The following is a 27,607-nucleotide window of genomic DNA, read 5'->3' as shown; positions in this document are numbered from 1 at the left end:
GGGGAGCCTGGGAGGCAGCTCTCATACACCAGTTCAACAGACACACACACCTCGATGCATAATTAACAACATTTCATCCCAGAAATGCTTGTCTTCCACACAGTGATTGCAGGGAGCTGTTTGCACATCAAGTCTATCCCTGCAAGTGCTGTGACACCCCAGTGAATTCCTGATCTGGGCCACAGGGATGGAGCAGCTGCAGCTGCCCCCGCTCCCACCCATTCCCTGTGGGGCTCCCACTGCTTCCGTCCTGGCTCCAGGCTCTTCCAACCCACAGGAGAGCTGGAGAGGGACGCTGGACAAGGTCCTGGAGGGACAGGACAAGGGGCAATGGCTTCAAACTGCCAGAGGGCAGGGTTAGATGGGATATTGGGAAGGTGAGGGTGAGGAGGCCCTGGTACAGGTTGCCCAGAGAAGCTGTGGCTGCCCCTGAATCCCTGGAAGTGTCCAAGGCCAGGTTGGACAGGGCTTGGAGCAACCTGGGCTGGTGGAAGGTGTCCCTGCCCATGGCAGGGGGTTGGAATGGGTGGGCTTTAAGGTCCCTTCCAACCCAAACCAGTCCAGGAACCTTTGAAATCCAGAAACACTGAAGACCCCACTGACAGCAGTGGGGAACAACTATTGCCTCCCCAGCACCTGCCATGGATTTCTCTCAGCACAGGGACATGCCTGGCATGTGCCAGGACACTCCATTTTCACAAGGAACCATGATCCCAGTCCCACAGAAATGTGTGGTGGTTTGACCTCAGGGACCAGCACTGATGCTGCCCGTGCATTTAAAGTTTTTACCTGCCTCTCAAATTACAGCAAGCCCCTGAAACAGCCATTCATTCCAAATAAACTGCTGCCAAGGGAACTCACCATCTCAGAGGGGACTTGGGGTGTTGATTAACCCTCAGGATTATCCCCCTCGTGAGTTCCTCACTTGAGCTCAAATCCCCCAAGACTCTCCATGTCCAAATTCAACCTCTTTCACAGTAAACAGTCACAGCAGAAAAGGCTTTTTCCTGCACAACTCTACCTCTTACACACAGTTTTGTTTTCTTCAGTGCAAAAGACGCCCACATGCCATGGCTATCCCAGGGAACTTACACCAAACACACCCTGCCAGCAGCACTGCAGAGCTGGGGCAGCCCAAAGGGCCCAGCTCACCCCAGCCCTGATTCCCACAGAGCCAACTCTGGACACTTAGGAAAAAAAAACCAAACCCCCCACATGATCAATCAAACAGTGACATTTCCTCAGCAAACTCGCTCTCTACCCTCCAACAATTTATGGCTTAAGTCACCATAATATTGGTTGTCAAGGCAGAGTCTCCCAGCCCCCAGGGCACTTCAAACCCTGCTGAGAACAAATCTCTGCAACATGCACAAACTTGGCAAGTATCTGTGAGCTCCAGCCCCGTGTCCTGCTCCTGGGAGCCCCAGGTGCCAACCAAAGAGCAGCTCAGCAGCAACACACACTCACCATGGTCAAATGGACAATTTAACATTTTAAATTCCTTCAAAAACTGAACCAAATCAAGTCCTATTTTCCCTACTGATTTATGGGAACAATCATGCCCTGGCACTGTGGAACACCCAGCAATGATTCCATGAGATTCTGGGATCAGAAATGGCTGTGCTGTTGCACACAGGCAGCTGCTCTGTTCCAACCATGTGATAAAACTTGGATTCTGTTATGTCACAGACTTCACGTGGCCTAGAAAGCTCACTGGGAAGATCTTTGTTCTCCCAGGCTGACAGTCACACAGGGAACTCAGGGCCTGTGGCACTACAGTTTAGTTCAAAGTCCTGTATTTGAAAGGTCTTTTCACCAATCTCTCTAATGAAAACAACGCTCACACACAGGTTGCTGTGCCAAGATATTAAACATGACAAAAATTTGACTTCATCCAGGCTGAGTTTTGCTGCTTTCTCCTGACACCAACTTTCAAGGTGTTCCTGTTACAATGTTATTTATTCATGCAGATTCTCTCACACACAGAGCAGAGATCCATTGAACAACAGGGAAATGGCAAACAAGAAAGGAGGCCCTGCCTGCCTGTCTCGTTCAGGGTGAGCTGCAGAACCCTCAGCACTTGGGATGTTCTTAAATCTCATCAAGGCACAAAGTGCAAACAGGACCAGCATGAGAGGCACTTCCTCAACCACTGTAATTAACACCTGACAATTTCAAGTTAAGAACAAATAAAACCCCTGACAACCACAATCACAGATCACAGAGAAATCGATTTATAAACAGGGAGGGAGCACGTGGCTGAGCCAGGGGTTGGTCTGGCCCAAACAGCTCCTCAGAGAACAGGCAGCTGGAATGTTTCAGCTTTACATGGTGAAGCTTACATGGGTTTCCTTAGTCAGTATTTTTAGGACTGATTGCAGAAGATTCAGCCCTCAGTAATTAGATATTTCAAGTTGAATCCTTTGTGGTTATCCCAGAAATGTCCAAGTGAATGAAGAGCAGCAGGCTGGGATTAACATGACTGACTCAGAGACAAAGGCACTCGTACCACTGGCAGCACAGCAGCTCTCAGCACACACAGAGCTCCCCCTGTCCCAGTTCCTACAGGAACAGGGCATCTCACTCTGCCTTACCTGAGGGGGGGCCTTCTTCAGCAGCACAAGCAGGGCTTGCAAGACCAGATTGGAGAACCGAGGTCCAATGGGGACATAATCTGAAAGGAAAAATGCACTTTAATGCCCACGAAGCAGATGCACATCTAAGCCACTTCACCATATCAAAACCAGCCCAGTGCTCCCAAAGGAAATGATTCCAGACCACCTCCAGTTTGCAGTGTTTCAATATGGCAAATCTGCCAGCATTCCTGCAGCAGCCAGCACAGCTCTCCCTCCCTGACTCACCCAGAAGGCGCTCGATGTCATCCACGACCACACAGCTGAGCTGGGACTTGTAGGCATCATCAAAGATCTGCAACCAGCAAAATGCCTCAGTGTTAAACTCAGCAACAGAACTACAACAGCCATGGCCAGACCTGCTGGTGTGGCTTCAGTAAATATGGCAGCATTGAGAGGAATAAACTGAGAATGAAAAAGAAGAACCCAGAGAGCAGGCTCTGCCTGCATTCAATAAAGCACTGCCAGCTCCCCAGAGGCACAGCTGTTCTGTTCCTTTACCCCACCTCTGCAGAAAGCAGTTGCTCTGAGGTTCATTGTAAGCAAGGGACAAACCAGCACCATTACTGCTTTTTGGAGCTGGGGCAACACTGATAATATAACACATACACAGGTCCCCCACAACTGTACCACAATTATGGAGCTTTTCTCCTCAGGCTGCATGTTGGTTACTCTGCAGGGAGAAGGGACCGACGTGGGTATGGACTGAGGCTCCACATGCCCTTCCTGGAGCAGCAGTGTCCTGCCCAGCTTGGGATGGCAGCAGGAGGCAGCACTAAGGACAGCAGGGGTGCTGCAGCCCAGCCTCCAGCAAACCCTGACTCCAGTGAAATCCGGAAGGCTCCTTTTGGAATCTAAGTCACAAACCGGGCCCCCAGTTATGAGCACGTTGCTTCTCTTAAGCACCTTCCCTCCCTTAGAATCTCCACAGCTCTGCATCAAACTGATCTGAGTTACATTCCACTCAAGGCTTCATTCAGTGTCACTCAGCCTGAAGAGTGAGTGCTGGCCTGGTTCAGTAAATGAAAATGTTCAATTTGTTCACATTCCCCTGCTCCCCAGGTTGTTAGAATTCTTGTTTAACTATGGGCTACCACCTCAAATCTGTTCTCAGTCTCATTCAGGCAGGATCTATTCTCTCCAAGTGCACCCTAAGCTGTTCCTGCCCTCACAGACAGAGCTCCAGAGCTGCTCATCCCAGGTCTGTTCTGCTCCACTGTCAGCCAGGATCACACCAGACCCAGCTGGGACAGAGCCTGAAACATTCCCTGAGACACCCAGTGCCACAAAAACATTATTGCAAGGTCCTGGAGTGACAGGACAAGGGGGAATGGCTTTAAGCTGTAGGAGAGTAGATTTAGATGGGATATTGGGAAGAAATTCTTCCCTGTGAGGGTGGGGAGGCCCTGGCACAGGGTACCCAGAGAAGCTGTGGCTGCCCCTGGATCCCTGGAAGTGTCCAAGGCCAGGTTGGATGGGGCTTGGAGCAACCTGAGCTAGTGGAAGGTGTCCCTGCCCATGGCAGGGGGTGGCACTGGATGAGCTTTAAGGTTCCCTCCAACCCAAACCATTCTACAATTTTATGATTCACTCAATTTTATAAATAAATATATGCACAGGAATTTTGGACCCAGAGAGAGCAGAAAACACCATCACACCTTTCCCTCCCTGAGAGAACCCAGAATTGGGCTGTGATCAGGCAGAGAGCAGGACCTGCACTTACCTTCTTCATGGCCTGGCACTTGGCTGTTTCAGAAAACCCAATCATCTTATCTGGAGAACAGATCTTAATAAAGGGGAAGTTGGATTCTTCAGCTATTTTTGCTGCTAGAGCAGTTTTCCCACTGTGAGGGGGACCTGAGACAAAGGACAAGCAATGAATAAACAAGGGAGAAAGCAGCTCTGACAATGCTCAGTGTGGATGATACTTTTTAATCCCATCCAGAGGTATCTGCAGTTTGAAACGATCTCTCCTTCTACTTGCAGAAGGAACACACAGACTCCTGGGCCAATCCAATCCAATCCAATCCAATCCAATCCAATCCTCCAGACAATGGCAATTAATAGAACTATTTAAGCACATGCAGACTGATTTGCCATAAAACCATAAGAGGACATTACATTTTTTGTAGGACTGGCCACTGCACCAAAATCAGTGAGTCTGTGTTTTGGAGAAACTTCTTGAACTGTGTTTATGCCCCTTTTCTAAACATGATTGCTGCTGGTATTGTGGCAAACAAGTCAGCAGCAGGAACACCAGGGAAATAGTGACAAAGACAATTTGATTTTGGCCTAAACTCACACCAGGATAATTCAGAGACCAAAGACATCTGAATCCATGCAGCCAACACAGATTAATTTGAGGGGCCAGAAGGAATTGCACACAGGACACGTGCTGGTCACAAACACACAGAATTATCCAGGGGGTCTACTCAGGGTTAGTTCCACTAAGCAACAGTGGTCATCCACCTTTCAGGAAAATAAAGAGGGAAGAGCTAAACACCAAATTCTACTCCAACACCTGTAACGCAGATACTGGAACCAGTTTCCAGCACCTGGAAACTCTCCATAGTCACTAACAATCTGGATAAAGGGAAATCCACCTCTGGCTGACAGAGACACCTAAATCTGGCTGTTGGAACTCAGCTAATTACACTGATGAGCTCTCCAGTGACTTCAAAGAGAATTTAGACAACTGACTCAGCCAGAGACACCTCCACTGTAAAAAAGGCATGAGCAGGTTATGAACTGGTACATTTTGGTCATTAATTGGTACATTTTGGTTATTAACTGGTGCATTTTGATTATTAACTGGGTACACTTCTTCTCCCTTGTTCCAAACACAGGATTTCACACAGAATCACAGAATCAACTAGGTTGGAAAAGACCTCTGAGATCAAGTCCAATTTCTGACCTAAATTTCCTCCAGCTGAGCAGCCAGTTTTAACATCTGAAGCAACTTCAGCCAAGCAAACTGAAAGAGCCCCATTCCATCTCTCCCCCCATGTGCTTCCTACACATCCCGGCACAGGAGGGAACAAGCACCCAGGTGGGCAGGTGACAGCAGCAGTTTAGAGGAGTCCCTGGGGGTTTTTCCACGGATCTGCCCCCGGCTGTACCTTCCAGGAGCACGCTGACCAGGGGCGTGCGGTCGCTGTTCTTCGTCTGCTGAACCAGCAGCTCCCCATCGTCCAACACCCTCGTCACAGGGTCCCCCCACTTGATGATCCCGTTCATGATGTAGCTGGCATAGTCCTCCTGGTTGGTTCCAAATGCCTGGATAAAAGAAGGAACATTTCTTTTACCAAAAAGTGCTGCATCACATCAGAAAACCCATGAAACAGTTAAGCATCACCAAAATGACCAGGGCCAAGGCCCTGGAAGATGCTGAAGTGAGACAGTCAGACCCACTGGTGACTCACAGCATTCCAGCTGAACACAGGTGCAGACCAGGCACGTTTAGAAACGTCTTTTCATACGCCCTCACAACCAACTCTAGTCAGTGTAAGTTGCCAGTGGGTTCTGACTTCACACTGTGTGAAGACAATTCTCAAAAATGAGGCTTAAACCTCTTCCTGCAGCCCATATTAAAGCTGTCGCCCAGGAACTGAAAGAGGCCTAAAGGGGAGAGAGTACATATGGCAAGGAGAAGAAATCCTGAGTTGTTCTTTATGTGTTCTTTTATTTTTTATGACTCTCCAGCAGCAACAGGCACAAACAGAGCCTCAGAGGCTCTGTCACCCCTCCAAACAGGGCACTGTCAGCCCTGGGGCACCACTGCCTGTCTGATCCCAGCAGGAATCTGCTCTCCCCACCATGAGCTGCACTGGGGGGCTGTCCCAGGACTCACACATTCCCACTCACCGGTTTGATGTCGTTCTCCAGGGATGCAAAGAAGTCTCCCCTGGTCACACGGAGGCTCTCAGCCTTCTCCATGTCCACTTCCACTTTATTGCTGGCCTAAAAAGGCAAGCAAAGGCACTGAGGAGCAGCAGGACCACACAGACCCCTCCTCATCTTCCCTGCACAGACCCAGCCCTGCTGGAGCAAAGCTCAGCTCCCAGAGCCACATCCAGCCCCACAATGTCAGCAAGGAACTGCTGGGCACTGGGGGCTCACAGCAGGAGGGGCCATGCACTGCTTCACTGTGTTCTTATTGCCCTGGGAGGGCTTTAGGTGCAGAAAACTGGATACTCCATTCTCCTGTTAAATGAGTAGGGAATGATCAACCAGCTGAGCAGTAACAGACTTTGGAGAATCCTTCAGGATTTGACATTGCTAATCATTCCCCCCCATGGCAATCCTTGGCCTTGATTCTGCTTTGTCTGGGACCTGTAATAATGTTGTGTGTCGGGGCAGAGTTGAATGCCCTCAAACTTTTAGCTTTCCCTTTAAGCATATTAGCAGGAATGCTCCACTAAAACCAAGGGAGGGATTCCAGCTGGGGAATCACTGGAGCCATAACTGTGAAGGGCTTTGGGCAGCACTCAGGAATTACATGGATTCATCCACACAATCCCAGGTTGGAAAGGGCCTCAAGGATCATCTTGGCAGAAGCACAGTCAAGACAGGATGGCCCAGCTAAATCTCAAAAGTCTCCAATGCTGGAGAATCCACCACTTGCCAGGGGAGATCATTCCAAAGGCTGATGGTTCTCATTCTGAAAAACTTTCCTTGTGTGTCCCATTGGAATCTCCCCAGGATGTACCTACTGCCCCTCACCTTTTCCATGTGACTCCTTGGAAAAAAGGAAGTTCTGTGAATCCTGTAACACCTCCTGCTTCCCCCGGGAGTGTAACAGCCCCACATGATCTGACTGTTCAGGAAGTGAACATTTGGGCTTTCAAGGGGTTTCCTGGAAGGCAGAGCCACCTCCACCACCTTTGCCTAAGGTCTAAAATAAGTTTAACCCTCAAAGATGTGTCTCAGACCCCCTCTGGCCAGGATGACCCACAAGAACACACGGTACACTTGGGCATGGGAAGGAAAGAATAATAATAATAAAAATAATGACACGATGCTTGTCCTGTAGGGCAGCAAATGCAGCCCCTAAAGAGCAGCCACAGAATCCAGCCTGGCCAAACCCTCTGTGTCAAACACACACCTACAACCAGAGAGTGGCTGAAAGGAGTCCCTTCTCCCAAAAACACCCACCAAGCAGAAACACAGGATGCCAAATATATCAGGCAAGGGATCTTTAGTACAGGTGATCACTTTGGGGCTTTGCAGAGGGAAGTGAAGGTGCTTGAAACACTTTTAACATATTCCTGAAGTTGTTTGAATGCTTAAAACCAGGGGAGCTCTTACCTCCCCAGCCTTCCATGAGTTCTGTGTTTTAATTTTTCACACTTTGAGAGATAATCAGAAGAGTTTAAATGATTCAGAAGACCCTGATCAAATGCCCCTTCGTTTTCCATTTGTCTCTCACTTCTCACAGGTGCTTCTGAAAACTAGGTCAGGCCTATGATGTATATTTTAAATTTTCAGTACATGTAGGAGAGAATAAAGTACCTTAGTGCATCATTTGGCTGAAAACATCTTCAGAATAAATAATATTATCCAAAAATACTATGTCAAAGTGTTTGAAAAGCAAAACAAAGCGTGGCTGCTTCCCATGTGGAATACAAATCCATATATTACTGGGATGTCAATCACAACCCAACCCAAAGGAAGGGACTGCTCTTTCCCATTTGCACAAGGCCATCTTCCCTTCTCCCACACGACATCCTGGCACAACAGGGAATGTATCAAAACACCAGCAGTCCACAGACTCACCCAAAACTCAAGCACTGAGAAGACATCAACTACCAGCAAAATTAATTATTCAAGGAAAATGTTTTGCCTGCAAAGGGATGAAAATCCGTCCAGAGGTGCTGATTATTTTTCTTTTTAGACAGAACACAAGAAAATGAGAAAGTGTTGATGTTTGCAGTTTTTTGCTACAGGAAACAATAACTTTTCAAGTGCTATGGTTATACAAGAATAATTAGCAGAAAGAGTCTTTTTTCCTGTAGGAAGAGCACTCCCAGGAGATATAAATGTTTAACCACCAAATGATTTCTCACTCACTTCAATCAAGATGTGATTTGCTTTCCTCACATTCAAGGCTGAGCAGACTTTTACTGATCAAGAACTGATTTTACTGAACATTCAAGATTCCAAACATAACTATTTTCCCTTTTTTTGCCCCAGAGATAGATGACAGGACTGACCTTGATGTGTCTGTTCATGGCAGTGGACTGAGCAGCTCGAACCAAACCTTCCAGCTCAGCACCACTGAAGTTCTTGGTCTCCACTGCCAGCTCTGCAATGTCCACGTCCTCAGCCAGCAGCTGGTGCTCCCTCATCCTCACCGTGTGGATGTGGAGGATCTGGAACCGGCCCTTCTCATCTGGCAAGCCTGGCATTGTAACAGAGCACACACCAACACCTCAGCACAGCACTGCAAACAACCCTGCCCCTCTCCTCAGTGTCCCTCCAGAGGCCCCTTCTCACCATGAGCAATCCACACTCAGTCACAATATTTGATCATGCTTCTCCTTGGAGAACCTTCAACCACAAACCTGACCAGCATGAAACCAAACCAGGGGGAAAACACACGAGGTTTACTCTCTTTCCTCAGGGCTCCCCCGAGTTATTGCTCTCACACTTCCACACCAGGAATTCACCTTACACAATGTGCCCATTCCCTTGGCATCCCTTAATCCTGCTCCCACCTTGCAATTACCATGGAATGGTTTGGGTTGGAAGGGACCTTAAGCCCATCCAGTCCCACCCCTGCCATGGGCAGGGACACCTTCCACCAGCCCAGGTTGCTCCAAGTCCTGTCCAACCTGGCCTTGGACACTTCCAGGGATCCAGGGGCAGCCACAGCTTCTCTGGGCACCCTGTGCCAGGGCCTCCCCACCCTCCCAGGGAAGGATTCCTTCCCAACATCCCATCTAACCCTGCCCTCTGTCCATTACAAGTCACTGCTCCTTTCCTGTCACTGCAGGCTCTTGTAAAGTCTGTTCTGTTCCTTTATCCCTGAGTGTCCTTTCCCAGAGGGTCCCATCCACTAATTACTGAATCAACTGAAAGTCTGCTCTCCTAAAATCCAGGGCCTTGATTTCCCTCTTCACCTGGTCCATATTGTTCTTATAAAATGTTCCTTTTCTTCAACTGAAGTGATCATTCCCCACTTAGCCACTTAGCAAGTACTTTCTGAAACACAGATAATGGAAGATACAGAAAAACCTTTTCTTAAATGAAATCATAACCAGTCAGTCTGGCACATCATCCTGGCAAAGCCCCACTCTTCTCAGCTCACCTTCCATTCTTCCTTCCCAGCCTTTGCTCCAAGGACTTGATATTTGCACTGATTAGTTTGTGCTGAGGGGATGTGGAAAGACATTTTAAAATGTGCACAGTCCCCAGCACTGTTCAGTCCTTGTCACCTGATCATTTATTCCAGGGATGCCTGGCTCAGTCCCTGGAGTTTATTGAATTTAATTCACTTTTGTCAACCAAAGACGCAGGTCCTGCACCTGCAGTACAACCCACCTCACCTGCACTCCCTAATAACTGCTGGGCATTTACTTGTTTGTAAGTATGAGACTGACAGTTCCAATTCCACCTGCCACTCTGGCATGACACCATAGGGTTTTTAGGGTTATATGGACATTTTCAATTAATTTTCTGCAATTGAAAAGAAACAAAACACGTTAATACTCATGACTTTGCCTGTTCTGGTTTTTCACTTGCTACAGTTTGAGTGTTTTTACAGCACCAATGCCCAGCTCGGAACATAGACAGGATGTTGTGACATCTGTGTGTCTGTGCAGGACTGGTGGAAATGTTTTAGGAGCTATTCCAAACTCCACATCTGAAACTGCATTTTCAATCTCTAACTTAAAACACAGATTTTGACCAATTTGAGTTTTTCACTGCAAAACAGGATCACTGAGCTTTTCATCAGTTCCAGGCTGTTCTCTACTCAAACTTTCTGCACTGAACTGTCACCTCAGCACTGAGCCCCCAAGGCCAGGCCCTCTTTAGACTTCACCACAATCTTCAGTGATCACACTGATCTCAAATGCAAAGTCAGTGGCTTGTTTTCATGAATCTAAGATGATCTGGGCTTAATTTCTTAAAAAGCCTACATTATCAGATATTCCCTAATTTAATCTGCACAGCCTGAGGCAGATGTGCACAGTTACAAAGGTCAGACAGCTCTTTTTCAGTCACCAGATGAAATGGCAAACAGAGCTTTTGGCTCACCTTGAGTTCTGCTGGAAATCCAGACCTGCTGATTCCAGAAGCCACAGCAAGTGCTGGGTAAAGTCTGCAGTTCCTGCAGTGGAAGTCACCACTGTCACTTCACGCAGATGAAATGCTCTGCACTTCCTCAAGCCCAGAACTGCTCACACACTTTTCCTGCCTGCTCTGCCAGTTCAACAGCTCCACAACTTCCACCCAGGAATGATCTGGTGCCATGATTTGGCTCCTTTCATTCACGCAAGAGATTCAGGGTCCTGCCTACCCAGACCTGCCCGTTCTGCTGGACAGAGACTGAGATCAGGTGTACCAGTAGGAAAGTCCAAAATGGTCCAAAATATTCTGGAGGGAGCTGCATGAGGTTCAGCACCTGAGCCACCCTGGTCAGCTGTTCCCATTACGATCTGTATTTGCAATTTGTACCTACTGTAGGTACATGGAGTTTAGGAATTAGATCTGCAGTGTCCTTACCGATCTCCATCTTCACCTCCAGCCTCCCTGGCCTCAGCAGAGCCTCATCAATCAGGTCAGGTCTGTTGGTCATTCCTAAATTCAAAGTTAAAAACAAAACAAGTGTTATCTGAGCTTAATAAGTGGGTCTCCACCCCCTGGTACAGCCCACAGAGCTATGGAGGTACCTCAAAGAGCCTCAAGAAAACAGACAGAAGACACCCATTGAGTGTTGGGAAAGTCATGCCCTGAGGGAGAGTCAGGGCTCAAACCCATGCTGGTGGCTGCATCTCCCCGTCCTTGGGATTACCCAGGGCTCCTGCAGCAGGACAACCAGCCAGCACAGCTGGAACAGCCCCCCGCTCCTTCACAGGCCAAGACACCAATGTACATCAATCCTTGCAGGTTTTCTTAGACTATGAAACACTCCTTATGAAAAGCTACGGGAGGAATTGCTGAAAGCAGTGATCTGATGTCACAGCACCACCTCCCTTCAAACCTGCTGCTCCCACAGCAGCCACTCCCTTTGGATCAGCCCAGCCAGGCCCAACACCAGCAGCAGTAACTCAGCTGCAAGGAGGAGAACCCCAGTGGTGCTCCAGCAGCCCCCAGGCAGAGGGAGGACCGTCCTACCGATGACCAGGATGTTGTTGAGCTGCTCCACGCCGTCGATCTTGGAGAGCAGCTGGTTCACCACGGTGTCGTGCACGCCGGTGCTGCCGGCCATGCTGCCCCTCTGCTTGCAGATGGCGTCGATCTCGTCGAAGATGATGATGTGCACCCCACTGTTGGCTCCCAGCTGGGGGAGAGATGTGTCAGGAGTGTCACCACTCACACCGAGAGCGACACCAACACAACAGGGCCCTCCTGGCAAGCTCAGCCACACAGGAACAACACTGACACCTCCGTGTGTGTTTGGCATCCCCCGGTATCCGTGGGTGTGTCTGACCCTTCCCATCCTGCCCATCTCCAAACCAGGGTGGGTGGTGGGCTTTGCCCAAACTTAGGATTTCACAGCTGACACTGCTTTCAAGGAAGAGCACTAAACTGGACAAGCAATGCCAAGCCCAAAGCTGGAAAACAAAAGGTCCCAGCACTCAGTAGCTGGGGAAACCCTCTGAGAGAGATGGAGAACAAGGCATGTCCGAGGAGGGAGGGCTGCACCAGTGTGGGAATACCCCAGGCTGGACTGAAGTTAGTAAATACACAGCTTGCCAGAGCAGCTTTGTTCTCAGTATTTTTAAGGAGCCCAGTCAGTCCCTGCCAGTCAGGCCCAGAACTGCTGCTTCCAGGTTCACCCAGAGGTGAGGCAGTTGCAGCTGGTAAGAGAACAGGATACTTTTTGTGACCGTGTTATGAAGCTTCTTCCCTTCAAATTCCACCTGTAAAACATCTTTTGTGGCCAGGGCAGCCCATGTTAACAGTGGGTGAATGTGCTGGCCCTGGCAATGTGCCCCAGACACGCTCATTACAGTCCCAACCTTTCAGAGACCTTTCTAATCTCCCGGCCTGTCATCGGCCCCATCCCCTCCGGCCAATATCCAGGGGATTTTAACAGGTGTGTTATTGCAAAGGGAAAGAGCTCTCAGAGATACTGCAGCAACCACAGAGGAGATTGCTCACGTGCTCTGGGTTACCACACAAAGCTGACTGACTGACTGACTGACTAATAAACCTTTTGCAGAAGAAATTACATAATTTCAAGCCACCACCAAAACCTGTGTCTTGTGAGCGTGAATAAAATTAAAGGATCCTTTGCTAATGACTTCTGAAAAGACTCCCCTGTACTTAACCGTGACTTGCCTGACATGTTAATTTATCAGAAAATCCATCAAGATTAAGTGATTCACAACAGAGAAAAATTACCACGGTACATGTGAAATAAGCATTTACACCTTGAAACTAAAGACTGTGTTTTGATAGCCAGCTACAGTAATGGGTAAAAAAACAAGTTTGGAAAAACAGAATATTTATCTCCACTTCCAGTTTCAAGCTCTCTAGTTTTGAGACATTACTGTCATCCATTAGTTTTCTGCTGAGAAAAATGAACCATGTATTGATTATAGCACTTCAAGGACTATAATATACCAGTCTGCCTGGAACCCAAAAACCTGATACCTTGGAAGCTTATCTGGAATTCATCCTATGTTATGTGCCACCTGAACTTAGGAGCAAAAATCCAAACAGATTAATTATGTCTCTCCCACCAAAAAAAAGAGAAACTAAAACCAGCAAAAAATCTGCAATCCCATTTTTAAGGGGTTTTGGAGCAGGTGACACCACATGACCCAAAGCAGAGCAGGACGGGCACTTGTATTACTTCCAAATAAGTGTGCATGGAATTTGAAGACTGTCCATGCTGGCCAGAACTCAGCTGCCTTTCCAGGTACTGAGCCTGTTTTCACAACTCGGTTGTACAACACTAACATTCCACGACTGGCAAGGAGCAACTGGAACCCCAAGCCAGGCAGTGACTCGGTCTGTAATGCAGGCAGGAACTTGGTGATTCCAGACCGGCTGCCTCCCGTGGCACAGCACCCCCCCAGTGCCTGTGTCTGCATTACCCTCCTCTGCTCCTCCTCAGCACCCCCCCAGTGCCTGTGTCTGCATTACCCTCCTCTGCTCCTCCTCAGCACCCCCCCAGTGTCTGTGTCTGCATTACCCTCCTCTGCTCCTCCTCAGCACCCCCCCAGTGTCCCTGTCTGCATTACCCTCCTCTGCTCCTCCTCAGCACCCCCCCAGTGTCTGTGTCTGCATTACCCTCCTCTGCTCCTCCTCGGCGTCAGCGAACAGTTTGCGGATGTTGGCCTCCGACTCGCCCACGTATTTGTTGAGGATCTCGGGCCCGTTGACCACCTTTGGCTCCCTGGCATTCAGCATCTTCCCAATCTGCCTGGCCATCAGGGTCTTCCCACAGCCTGGGGGCCCGTACAGCAGGATGCCCTTCACGTGCTTGCAGCCTGGAATGGAGAGAGAGCAGGGTTAGGAAGGAGGAGGAGGATGGGACAGCCATGGAGCACCGAGGGAATCCCCCTCCCGGGGAGCTGGCAGGGAGGTGCCTGAGCTCTGCTCAGTGCCTTCCTCAGGGAAATTCAGACACAGACTGATCAGAGTTGTTCCAATGACGTGCCAAGGGCCAGGAAAAACAATCCCTGAAAACCATCCCTAAGAAACAATCACAAAAACCAATCCCCACGAAACAATCACCAGTGCTCTCCCTGCATCAGCCACACACAAGGACTGACACCTGAGTTACAGCTCCTGGGGATAACCCACAGCACCAGGGATCTCCTGGGAAACATGGGAATAACACAGCTCTCACCAAGGGCAGGTCCCAGGGATGCTGCTCAGCCCCAGGCAGGGAGGGGCTGCACACACTCCTTTTTACATCCCCACATGCCCTGAGCACCAAGCAAAGCAGACATAGCTCAGACACACTGACCTGATTCTTGAAAGAGAAAACCAGGAATATTGTGTGGTAACACCCTAATCTTTACCCCTGTACTGGGCTTTAAGGAATCCCATATCACACATCCAGTTCTGGCTGCAAGTTCATAGGGCAAATATTGAGAAAACTGAAAAACACTTCCAAGAACAATCAGCCCCAAATCTTCGACCTGTAAATAGAAAGACCTGAAAGACTCTATTCCAATAACAGGACTTGGAACACTGTGTGTGAGCACTAGCAGTTAAATTTTCTCCTCCAGGGAAGCAGAGGATACCTTTGCTGCCAGCTAAGGCTGGACACACCCCAGTCAGCAACAGGCACCTTTGCCCTGGAAGCTGCTGTTGGAAAAGCCAGGAATGGGAGAGTAGAGATCATGGATCAGCACCAAGTTTTAAATAGTGGGCACCAGGCTCAGGGAAAGCCTCAGAGAAGTACAAAGTCCCAGTTGGCAGAGGGATCCAACTACAAAACCAGGGAAATAAAACAGAAGTTACCTGGAGAAGACAAAGGAGCTCTCTACTGGCCAACTTAAAAGACATATGCAAGGGATTCAGGAGTTTGGACACTGCCTGGTCACAGAGTGCTGAGGAAACAAGAGAAATCTAGACCTTACTTTGTCAAGATCCTTGTATTTCCAGCAGAGCTCCTCTTTCTATTTTCCAGCTGATATTGAGGACCAATGAGTAAAAACAAAGCTACAAGGAAATAAATTTATTTTCAACATTTAGGACCCAGCAGGTATTTTGGTATTTCAATTTATTTCTTCCTACACAATTTCTAGCACAATAAAAGTCCCAGTTCCTCACTTTGCCCCTGGATGAGCCAGATGTGGAGGCACAAAGCACTCAGGATGGGCTTCCCTTGGTATGGGCCACCCTGGCCCCTCCCAGCACCAACATCTCCTGCCCTTCTCCAGAGTAACAACTGCCCCTGTCACTGTCACCTCACTGGCCAGCCCAGCAAGGACATCCCAAGGAAGCTGTCACTGCTGTAGCCTGTGGGAAAACAGCACATTTGGAATCTACCTGGACAAAAATCTTAACTTTGAACACAAGTGTTTAATCACAGGGGGAAGGAATTCAGGAGCACCTTCTCCTTTCTCTTGCTCCGTCCCCTTGCTGCACAAAATCCCTCACGTGTGCTCCAGAGAAGGGAGGAACACAAGATATCCCTGTGTTTGAAGATAAAAATCCCTTTGTTTTGTTTCCAGAAAATTTATCTAAAACCTTAGAAATCTTGACGTATTAATTGTCTGAAGTAACAAGTAACACAATAATTAGTGGGAACTGTTCCATGCTGAAGATGACACTCACACTGGCCTTAGTGTTGTGCCAAGGATGTTGTTTAGGTTGGATATTAGGAAAAATTTATTCACAGAAAGGGTGGTCAGGCACTGGCACAGGCTGTCCAGGGCAGTGGTGGAGTCACCATCCCTGGAAGAGATCAAAAGGCGAGTGGAGGTGGCACTTGGGGACATGGTTCAGAGGTAAAAACAGTGCTGGGCTGATGGTGGACTCAACCTTAAAATTCTTTTCCAACTCTGATTCCATTCTTGCAGTTTGACTTTAAGGATGCAAACTATCCAACAAGAGTCCTGCAGTGCCTAAGATGCACATTAAAAACAAAACCCAAAAAAGCAGCAAACTGATGGCACTGAGCTCAGACTAAGAGGAGGCTGAGCTCAGTTTATTCCACCCTCAGAAGCTTAAGGAGCTTGGGCACAATGAGGTGTCTGTCACCCACACAGAATGACCTCCCTCCTGGTTCCTGCTCTGTCTCAGCTCCCTGGAAAGTTCAGCCCATCCCAGAGTCCTCAGGGCTGCACAGACCTCACAGTCACATTCTGCCTTTAAAGGACAAACACTTTATTACCTCACTGATACTCTGCTGTGGTTTCCTTCACTCCTGGATATTACAGCCATAAAGAACTGATTTCAACCTGAATAACTGCTCAATTCAACATAACTCCCATGACCCACACACTGCTCTCTCTCTGGCTGTTCACTCACTGCAGTGCAGTTCCAGGAGGACATTGCCATGAGCAGAGCCTGATCCCTCCAAACCCTGGGGAGCAGCAGTGCTGCACTGAACAAGCAGCAGTAAAGTTGATTCTTCTGGGCTTCTCTGTAGATAAAAAATTTACTGCAGAAATCAAGAGCTCTGGCTCAGAATTCATGAGTCAGCGTTGAGGCATCAAAAACATAAACAATGTCTACTGTCAGTGAAGACAAATCTCACAGAGGGGTGAGTGAGACACAGGTAAGTTCAAAGCTCTCCCTGTCAAACCCTGTCACGACGGGTGTTGGTGGTGGGAACATGATCACCCCTGGAACCAAAGAGCACTGCACTGCTGAGGGATGCTCTGCAGGGAAATCCCAACAGGCTGGTGCTCCCACAGCTCCTGTGTTCCAGCACAAGGCCAGCAAAGGGCTACAGCAAGTCAGGGCTCGTGCCCACAGCCAGCCCTGGGAGCAGCCTGGGGAGCAGGGACATCGTTCTGCAGAGGACTCTCTGTCCCAGGGCGTGTTCAAAACACACACATGAATAGTCTGGGCCTATTCTTTTCTTCTAGTTTTCTTGTAAGTCCTATGAGGAGCCACTGAGGGAGCTGGGGGGGCTCAGCCTGGAGAAAAGGAGGCTCACAATTCTTGCTTTCACAACTCCCTGGCAGGAGGGGGGATTGGGCTCAGCTCCCAGGGAACAAGGGACAGGAGGACAGGGAACAGCCTCAAGCTGTGCCAGGGGAGGGTCAGGTTGGACATCAGGAGGAATTTCTTCATGGAAAGGGTGGTCAGGCACTGGAAGGGGCTGCCCAGGGAGCGGTGGAGTCCCCATCCCTGGAGGTGTCCAAGGAAGGACATGGCCATGGCACTCAGTGCTCTGGGCTGGGGGATAAGGTCGGGATCAGTTAAAGATGGACTAAATCTTGGAGGTCTTCTCCAAACTAAACAATTCTTTGATTCTTGCAATTTCCAATCTCTCTCCTAGAAGTACAACTGAGTTACATCCATCAGAAGCTTCTCTTCTACGGCCCAAAAAAATCTGAACTTCTTGAAAAGCCCAAACATTCCCCTTCTCTGCATGAGCTGGCTCAGCCACAGCAGAGGGCTCAGCCTGTAACACCCAACACCCAAAATCCATCTTCCACAGTTGGGAGTGTTTGGAAAGCAAAGGACAAACCAGCCTGGTGGCAGCTGGAAGGCTTTGGGGAAGCAGGAGAGGCTGTGGACAAAGCTGTTTAGAAACCTCCGAGGATTTTCACCCTCTTCCTGTTCAGGGTGTACCAAGTGGAATGGAAAGGAAAAGAATCCTAGAATATCCTGAGCTGGAAGGGACCCACAAGGATCATCCAGTTCAACCCCTGGCCCTGCACAGACACCCCAACAATCCCACCCTGTCCCTCAGAGCGGTGTCCAAACCCTCCTGGAGCTCTGGCAGCCTTGGGGCCGTGCCCTGGGGAGCCTGGTCAGTGCCAACCACCCTCTGGGGGAAGAACCTTTCCCTGAGATCTGATCTGACCCTGCCCTGGCACAGCTTCAGATGATCCCTCAGGTCCTAAGATTTTCCTAGCAAAAACGCCAGCTCTGGGCCCAGCAGGCTCCCAGAGACACCTGACATTCCCAAGCTTTACCCAGCCATGCTCAGCCAGCGCTGGACACACCCTGCTCAGTCTTTACCAACACCTGAACAGCGAGGACAGCACTGGCCACCTGCTGCAACACTGGGTTGCCACTGAATGGGCAACATTGAGAGCAGGCTCTGAGTCAGGTGGCAGAACATTCCTGAACCCAAAGCAATTAGTTCCTCTTCAAACAGAACTGCCACAAGTGACTCCAGCAGAGATTCCCCTGGACAGCCACGTTCACCTGGCTAAAATCAAAGTTTTAAGCACAAGCAGGACTTTATTAAAATAGACAGGTGATGACAAACCACAAATGTTACCTCTCAAATCACAGTGGGATCCTCTGCACCATACAGGAATTTTGATTAAGTTTATCTCTCCCCTGTCCTGATTTCACCAATGCAGCCCAAATGTCAATACTATTATGAGGATCTTTCTAAACACAAATTATTAGCAGTGTAGACATCTCCAACTCGTTCAGCTCACCATTAGGGCTCCAAATCAAAGGTCACTCCTGTAACCTGAGCCTTAATTATGCCATTTAATGACATACAGTTACAGGCTGAATAGGGATGTTAACAGGAACTCAAATATATCAATGTGGGAAACAAAATATCAGGGAAAAATCATAAAAACTGGTGAAAATGGAAGAGTAACTGGTGTCACCAAGGGAAGTCAAACCCTGTGTCAACCCAGAGTGTCACCTGCCCAAAGACAAGATAACGTTTATTTGTTCAATTCTCCCTCTTCACTTTTTTGTAGAGATCAGAAGAACTGGTTCACCATAACAGGGATTTTCTACTTGGGAGTGTAATTCCCCTTTTAATTAAAATCAAAGCATTCTGGTGTGATTGGATCACTGGGATGCACCACCAGGAACCTGCATGGAAGGATCCCCAGCACAGCAGGGAGATGTTTATCTCAGCACATCAATCTTCAGGCAGGTTCCCAGACTTCACCTGCCACACAGGCAGAATTTCCCCAAAAACAGAGCTGGGTGGAATTTCCCCCTCCCCTCATCCTGGAAGCCCAGAGTTCCTCCAGCCTCCCATCCATCCCCCCACAGGACTGGCGTGCTCCCGACACGGAGCAGGACTGAGGCAACTTGAATTCAAAGCTGGGGCAGGGAAAGGGCCCCAGCTGAACCACAAGTTGTATTTTCAGCAGACCCTCAATGGGCAGGGTTTTGGGCTATCAAATCCTTTGCCTCTGTAAAGAGAAGACAAACTCAGTGAGTTCTCCCTGGATTTTGGGAACAGCTTCCTCACTGCATCCTGTTGGCTGTGAGGATTCCAGCATTCCATCCATCAGCCCCATCTGCAACACAGCTTTCAGCTCAGACTCACTGCAACCCCTCCTGCCCCAGGTCCCTCAGGAACATCCCCCAGGGCAGAGAGCTGCACAGAACGTGGCTGGGACTCGTGTCCCTGGGGGTTGTGACCTGCTGCTCCTCCAGCTGCTCCCTCAGCTCCTCCTGCAGCACCACGGGACCCCTGCTCATGCTGTTTGCTTCTTCACTTCCTATTTTCTGTAATATGGGGGATGCTTTGGGTGGTCTAAGTCAGTCTCTGGTTTTTTACAGAAGGGGAGGGAAATGAGAGATGTCAGGGACTTCTTTGCTGTCCTCCCCAAAGAAAGAGCCCAGAGCTCTGGCTCAATGTGTGGAGAAAGAGTTCAGTGACCAGACTGAGCCTCACTGGCCACAGGGATCCCTTTGCTCACTTATTTCAAATCCCATCAGGAAGGGAAGACCCAGGAAAGCACTGCCCATTCTCAGCAAGGAAGAAGAGTTAACAACAGCAACTGCTGAGTTCAGGCTGTTAAATACTCTCTAACACCAAGGAAGCCTTGATGTGTTCTGTGACAGCTGCCACAAATATCAGTGACAAAGGGGCAGGAACAGGAAAGAAGAGCAGGAAAAGAACAGGAGACACATGAGCCCACAGCTGCTGGATATTTGCAGATCACCTGAACAGGATCTTCACCCAGGGGCACTCAGAGCAGGGGAAATCACCTCAAAGTCACTGAGAACCTGGACAGCGTGGGTGAGAAACTGGGGGGAAGGAGGTGAATGTCATCCATGGTGTTATAAAGGCAAAGGGAGAGAGCCTGAGGTTGGGCTAAGTTGAGAGATCCCTTCCAATCTCAGCTGTTTTCTCATGGTGTGGTACAGACCTGGCACTAACCTGGTTCCTGGAAAATATCTTTCTATGTAGGTAGTAAAAAACGAGGATACAAGAAATAGCCAAAAAGAATTTATTAGATCAGCCTGAGACAACTTCCCTCCAGGAAAAGTTGGGGGTCCCACACAGAGGGTTTGAGGAAACAAAGAAAGCAACAGAGGGAGGTTTAGACTTTCCTAAAGATATAAATAGGTTTTACACATCCTCCTAGACATGCAGGAAAAGCACAGGCTGAATGAAGTTAGAGGTAGATGAAAAGTGGATAAAACCCCACAAACTTTAAAGCACAGTGAGAATGATCCATCCTGAATTTAGTGGCATGTGGTGCCTGGAAGATGGAACAGGACAGAATGCTCCAATTAAATCTGTACATTGCACAGCCAAGAGCTACAAACACACTGACAGGTAGGATTAAATTCATCTAAAATCTGTGTAACTTGATGCACAAGTTTCTAAATCAGGGAGGAATAATGAAGTGCATGTTGCAAAACAAAAAAATCATCAGAGTGGGGATTAGAACCAGGCCCAGACACTGAGGCACAGCCAAAACCTGCCAACTGATACAGATTTTTCATTAAAATCACCCTATTTTCAGAATAGCTGGATGAGATCCTTTCCATCATTATTCTTCTCTTCCAGTATCTGAGTATTTTGAGAACATTAATGTATTAATTTTTAAGGCAGCTTAAAAGACAAGCCTCCACTTCAAGGCAGAATCCAAGAGAGAAAATAATATCTGAGTATCTGCTCATCTGAATGTTCCCCTTGAGTTTTGTTGATACTTGTATGAGCTGAGATGTCCTTCAAAACTACAGAGCTCTGAGACCAACTGACCCCAAGAGGGCAGGTTAAGATGGTTCCCAGGAAATAGAAACCACCCTGAAAAAGTCTGATTTAGGCTATTTGTGGTACCAGGAGAGGACGGGGAATTTGGGTTCCATTCAGCCTCTTGGAAAGAATGTGAGCTTGTAACTCCAAATGTTTCTGCACCTGTTATTAAATGATAACAACAACATGTACATACATGTTGTACATCAGCCTCTACAAAACCACTGTGCCATGGAAATCACAAAGTCCCTTCCCTGCTGCAGGTCAAGACTGTGTTTCAGTGCTTGGAGACATCAGAGTGTTCTTAAATAAAGAAAAGAAGGTCAGTGTGAGTGTTTTCTTTTCAGGTCTGGGAAGGGTCTTTACAGTTTTGTTGAAAGTTACAGCTCCAGGCACCAAATATCAAAAACTTTGTTCCAAATGGCTAAATGTCTGTTGGAATCAGGGGGGAAAGAAAAACCCTAAAAAAAGAGAACACTGTTCTAGCAAGCATTAAGCAATCACCTTAATGGCACAAGCCACTGAATAAGCTGGATTTAAAGTCTCAGCAGAAAAAACAGCATTTACCATGGATGGGAAGAAAGGCCTGATCTGCAGGGACACTCTGGGAAAACATAACATTTATCAAAGAAAAGGAGGAGCTTTAGCTGGAGCAAGAGGATGCTCTAAACTGCAGCCAGGAGTAACCAAAGCCAGACTCCCTTCACACACAGCTTTACTACAAGCTGGATGGCACAGACATCCCAAAAGGGCTTGAAAAGGAGGAGGATTCCCTGGAAACAGGGCATTGTAGGGCTGTCCTTCAGAGAGAATGTGACTGCTGGGGTGAAGTTCCTTCCTCAGAAGTGCCATTGGTACCAGTGAGGCCTCATGGCACCAACAGGAGGGTCCCTTTTGCTTCAGGAGACCTTCCTCAGGCCTCATCCAGAGAAGGATTTAATTCCCTTGGCAGTCACAGGACTATCAGGAGTCAAGCATCAGTCGCTCTCCCCTGGGAGGGTGGGGAGGCCCTGGCACAGGGTGCCCAGAGAAGCTGTGGCTGCCCCTGGGTCCCTGGAAGTGTCCATGGCCAGGCTGGACAGGGCTTGGAGCAACCTGGGCTGGTGGAAGGTGTCCCTGCCCATGGCAGGGGTGGCACTGGATGGGCTTTAAGGTCCCTTCCCACCCAAACCATTCCATGGTTCTGTCACATCACACCCACCAGGAAACTGATCCAGCTGAGTACAACCCTATAAACTGCTTTTATTAATAGTATTTTTTGATTCCAACTGTATTAGCTCCCTCCAGAGTCCTGCAAGCCCAAAGCCATCACAGAGGAGTGGGAGATCCATGTATGGGAAAAGCAAACTGCCCCTTCCAGGTGAGCAGGGACAGGGTTAGTGACCAACTGGAGCTGAGCTAACACTTCTTTTCTTGGATACACCAAAGCTTGTACCATCAGAGCAGCATTTCCCCTCTTGGATGATATGGTTAACTAACACTGACTTATGTGCTCCAAACCCAGAACATTCCTTGGAAGTTAGATCAACCACACACAAACTGCAAGTAATGCTGGAAGGGTCTGTAGAGCCTCTGTGTAGTTTTGGACAGAAATATTTATGGTGTTTGGCATGGAAGCTGCAGTCTGGGAGCACTGGGCAAAGAACAGGACTGGGTGAGCACTGGAGCACCAGGGAGCAAGCAAATTCCTCCTTTTCCTTCCCAATAAATTATTCACAAAGGTGAACAGCTGTCACACTGACATTTCAGATCTGAAATATAGTTAAGAGCAAGTTATAACTAAGGCAAAGAAAATGAATGTCAGAAAGTTTTGTTTTTTTAAATTTCAGATAAGCTCTTTCGCCCTGGGGTTACTCAGACAGAGCTCAGGAGCTCTGCTCCCAGTCCAACTTCTTACCTGAACAACGTCTCTGTGTGCAGCCCGTGTGTAAACATCACAGTGAGGGGGTTTGTGCTTAGAGAGGGAACATGGCACACCTTGAATTCATCGCCCAGGGTAATCCAAATACTACTGGGCCTTCAGAGAATCTTTGTCTTCCTGTATTAAGCAATACCAATTAGAAGAGGAACCCTCTGGCCAGCTCCAGGGCCTCACCCTGCAGCCAGCAGGGACTCCCACCTGCTCCAGAGGTCCCTGGTGGAGGTGTAGGAACTCCACATCAGTCACCTGCTGCCCATGGCTCCAGAACCCAGCTGGTAGGTGAATCCAGCTCGTGGATATGCCCAGGGAATGCAATGGCATGTGACACAGCAGGCTGGCAGCCTGCCCACACACAGCCAGGGGAAGCTGCAGCAACAGGGAAACAAGCTCTCATTGTCTTTAGTCTCCAAACACACTCCTGACACTGAAGTGGCACTGGGTGAGAACTCCCAAAGCCTAAATCTTTTACCTTCACATGTGGTCACATCTCAGGACTTTGTACTGCAGCCACAAAGTCAGAGAATCACAGGATGGTTTGGGTTGGGAGGGACATTAAAACACATCCAGTGCCACCCCCTGCCATGGGCAGGGACACCTTCCACCAGCCCAGGTTGCTCCAAGCCCCGTCCAACCTGGCCTTGGACACTTCCAGGGATGCAGGGGCAGCCACAGCTTCTCTGGGCAACCTGTGCCAGGGCCTCCCCACACTCACAGGGAAGGATTTATTCCCAATGTCCAACCTAAATCTCTCCTCTTTTAGTTTTAAATCATTCCCTCTTGTCCTATCACTGTCTGCCCAGGTAGAAAGTCGCTCTCCCTTTGTTTTATAAGCCCCCTTTAGACACTGGAAGGGGCTCTAAGGTCACCCTGGAGCCTTCTCTTCTCCAGGCTGAACAGCCCCAGCTCTCCCAGCCTGTCTCCACGGGAAGACTTCATGAACACACACGACAGTTGCCTCCAAAGGTAAAACATTTCAAGCACAGGAGGCTGCTGGCAGCAGCAGCACTGAACTGGCCACCAGTGTCTCTGGGTAAAAGCTCTTCTTTCCACAGCCAAGGCCATTTCTCCCATTTCCTCTCTCTGCAGAGCAGTTAAATATTTAACAAATCCAAGCATTTGATGTTCTCAAGCAGAAGCAGAGCAGTGATATCTTGTTCACAGCCACAAAACCCAGGAGATCCAGGATCATCCCCCCAAAGGCCTCGGCTCTCAGATCAATGGGAAGTAAAAGGCAGGAGAGAGAGAATCAGGCACTAATTGGATTCAGCCCCAGAGTTTCTCCAGTGTTCTTCCATAGATTTTCAAATCACCCAGAAAAGACTGAAGGCACCTCCCAGGGAAGTTTACTTTGCATCAATTCCACAGGCGCTGGAAGCGGCCGCGCTCCACAGGCCCCCGCACAGACAGGACGGATCTCCTGCTGGAAATCTGGTTTGTAATCAAAATCCTGATTGCTTCATTTGTGGGGGGAGGGAAGGCGGCTCAGAAACATAAACATACACAGAAATTATACAGCCAGAGATTCCGAGCCTAAATATAAACCCACAGAGATTATATTCCAAGAACAAGGAGCAGCCAGAACATCCCCAGCCACGTTCTGTGACAGAATCAGATACCTGCAGCTGCACACTGCTGACTAAAAACTAAACCCAGCACCATTTATCTGCCTGCCAGCACATGTTTACCAAGGACTGGGGCTGCCTTTCCTTCCCCTGGCCCAAAAAAAGGAGTTATATTTAGAATCGGTGCTTTTATTTCCCCAGCTCCAGGACGTGCCATGGCCTGTGTGTCCTCTGCACTTCAAACCTGACCCAGCAGAGCCCACACCCGGGGCTGTGTCTGTTGGGCTGAGGCTGGGAGAAGCATGGGGCTCCTGCTGCAGCTGCCAGGGCAGCTGGGATGGAATATGGGAGAGGGATTATGGAGCATTAAAACAGCCTTTCTTCTGACCTCTATGGACAGCCCATGGCAGTCTGGAAGAGGAGCAGTCAGTCCCACTGCTACGGATAAACGAAGCATCCAGAGAACAGGGAGTGTTTCACTGAGTCATGGAATGGTTTGGGTTGGAAGGGACCTTAAAGCCCATCTCGTTCCAGCCCCCTGCCATGGGCAGGGACATCTTCCACCAGACCAGGCTGCTCCAGTTTCAGTTCCACCAGAACAGTGTCCAGTTAAACCACGTATCTCATTCCTACAGACATTCCAGGTGCAGGGTTGAACATTTGTGTTGGTTTTGTTGCCCTTCTCTAACAAGAGTCCAAAATACGTTTGGCAGCAACAGAAGAGGCTCTGTTGGTCTGTTAGATCCCTAAGAAACTGCTGTGTTACAGCATCCCAAGGCTGTCAGCTGATGCCCAGTCCTTGCAGACCCCGTGCCCCAGCCACACTTCCCTGGATTACTCACCCATTTGCTCCACAATTTCAGGTGGGAAAACTCGAGAAGCAAAAGCTCGTCGGAAAATATCTGAGAATTCTTTGTCCAGGCCCCCAATGCCCATTTTCTCAAAATTCCAGTCTGGGTTGATGATTGACTGACGGTTCTCCTTGGTCTTGGATTTACCTGCAAAACCAAAGGAATCATTTCAAACACTGAGCCCAGAACTCCAGCAGACACAGGTACAGGAGCAGCACAAGCTCTGCAGGTCAGACCCACGTCCTGTGAACTCCGTGGGCGGTTTCAGGAGGACACACTGGGCCAAGGACACAAGGGCAGGACACCAGAGACCTGGTTTACTTGGTAAAGGATTTTCCCAGCCTTCCAACCACTCACAGGGATTTCTCCAGCCAGGTGTTGCTCCTGGGTATTGAAGACTCCCCAGTAGATTTCTCTGCCCCAAACTGGACCCCTGTAACCTGAGCACCCTGAGTGCCTCAGCCCCCAGCTCATGGGGCTGCTGCCAGTACCAGTGTTCACTCTTTTCCAGGCCACCTGGAATGACAAGAGGTTTGTCCTGTATCCTCCTCAATGCCTTTTCCAGCCTTCACCTGGTCTCCCTTCCTTCCCCAGCAGCAGCTGCACACAGGAGCCCCCTTGTTGCTCTCTCAGTTTTCTCTTTTCCCATGTCCTCTGGCAGATGGACCTGCAGGTTGTATCTTAAATACAGGTACAAAATTGTGCTCCACTTTGTTCATATTCCTTTATGAATAACGTGCAGTAATTCTTAGCAAACACAATAATTCTTAACAGTGCTCAGGCTGCATGAGCATGGGCCCAGCATTCCCTTCAAACTGTCCTCCCTGGGATCTTGTCCCACCACAGCCACCCATTTTACCCAATTTTTCCTCCCACATGTCACTTGATGTTTATTTATACTGAATTTTGTCTGCCATTTTCTGCCTCAGTCACCAGGCTCAGTCAGAGCCAGCCTGGGCACCTCCTTGCTCAGGCTTTTCCCCAGTTTATTCAGTAATTCCAATGGGAAGCAAAGGCCCAGCAGAGATTCCCACTGAACTCCACCAACACAGGCTATTTACTCCTTCCCTTTCACCACTCACTGACCCATGACAGGATCTTCTCTCTCACAGATCTCTGGTTTGATTCTTTTTTAGGAAACTTTGATAAAGGACCTTGCTGGAGGAGCTTTGACAAACAAGCAGGCTGTGTGAGCCCTTGTGCCAGGGCTTCCTGACTCCTGTAATGAACTCCAGTGGGATCAGGAGGCAGGACTGCCCTGACCCGAGGCAGGCTGACCCTTCCCAGTGTAACATCTTTATAAAGGTATCCTCTAATTTAATGTTTTATTACAGTTTCTGTTGGTTTCTCCTGTACAGATTTAAGGTTCAAAGATGTGCAGCTCTGCAGACTTTCTCCAGGATCCTTTGGGAAGGGACAGCACATGAAAGTGTCCCCAGACAGCAGAGCAATTTGCAGCAAGGTCACACCAAACAATCACAAGGTCACCGGCTCCTTTACAGCTCAGAAGAGCCAAGGCTGGGCCTGGCAAATCACCACAGTTGTATCTGTTCCACAGCCTCTCCCACAGTTACTCAGCCAGACCCCCAGGCACAGCTCTGCAGTCTCCTTAACCACCTCCTCTCCCTTCTGCTGCCAAGCCACTCACACTCCAGCCCTCCCGAGCTCCTCACTCCCTCTGCAGAGGAGTTTAAAGTACTCAGGGCCTTCAGAAAGCAGACAGCAAGCACAAGTGCTCTGTAAGGATGCTGTCAAACCCCTGCAGTCTCACCTGAAATTTATTCAAGGCAGTTCATAAACAAGCACTGACACTCTGGTGGGTCAGACCAACCTTCCACATGGCTTTCAGCACC

General features: G+C 48.9%; 1 protein-coding gene across 2 annotated transcripts in view; it reads right to left on the bottom strand.

Moving 5' to 3' along the window:
• NSF (N-ethylmaleimide sensitive factor, vesicle fusing ATPase) overlaps window positions 1–27,607 on the bottom strand; it is a 66,605-nt gene that overhangs the window by 10,452 nt on the left and 28,546 nt on the right. For both annotated transcript variants that reach the window (XM_027711896.1, XM_027711894.1), the window contains exons 8-17: window positions 25,746–25,901; window positions 14,100–14,299; window positions 11,973–12,138; window positions 11,361–11,435; window positions 8,846–9,033; window positions 6,498–6,593; window positions 5,753–5,909; window positions 4,357–4,490; window positions 2,862–2,928; window positions 2,595–2,674 (exon numbers count right to left, since the gene is read on the bottom strand). In XM_027711896.1, the coding sequence (XP_027567697.1) occupies window positions 2,595–2,674; window positions 2,862–2,928; window positions 4,357–4,490; window positions 5,753–5,909; window positions 6,498–6,593; window positions 8,846–9,033; window positions 11,361–11,435; window positions 11,973–12,138; window positions 14,100–14,299; window positions 25,746–25,901 (1,319 nt within the window). The remainder of the gene's footprint in view (window positions 1–2,594; window positions 2,675–2,861; window positions 2,929–4,356; window positions 4,491–5,752; window positions 5,910–6,497; window positions 6,594–8,845; window positions 9,034–11,360; window positions 11,436–11,972; window positions 12,139–14,099; window positions 14,300–25,745; window positions 25,902–27,607) is intronic.

Source organism: Pipra filicauda, unplaced genomic scaffold (assembly GCF_003945595.2).
Source record: "Pipra filicauda isolate LSUMZ 115617 unplaced genomic scaffold, ASM394559v2 scaffold336_size1087642_pilon, whole genome shotgun sequence".
Taxonomy (NCBI): Eukaryota; Metazoa; Chordata; class Aves; order Passeriformes; family Pipridae; genus Pipra; species Pipra filicauda.
Note: the sequence above shows the minus strand (reverse complement) of the source record. Positions and strands in the feature narration are given on the sequence as shown.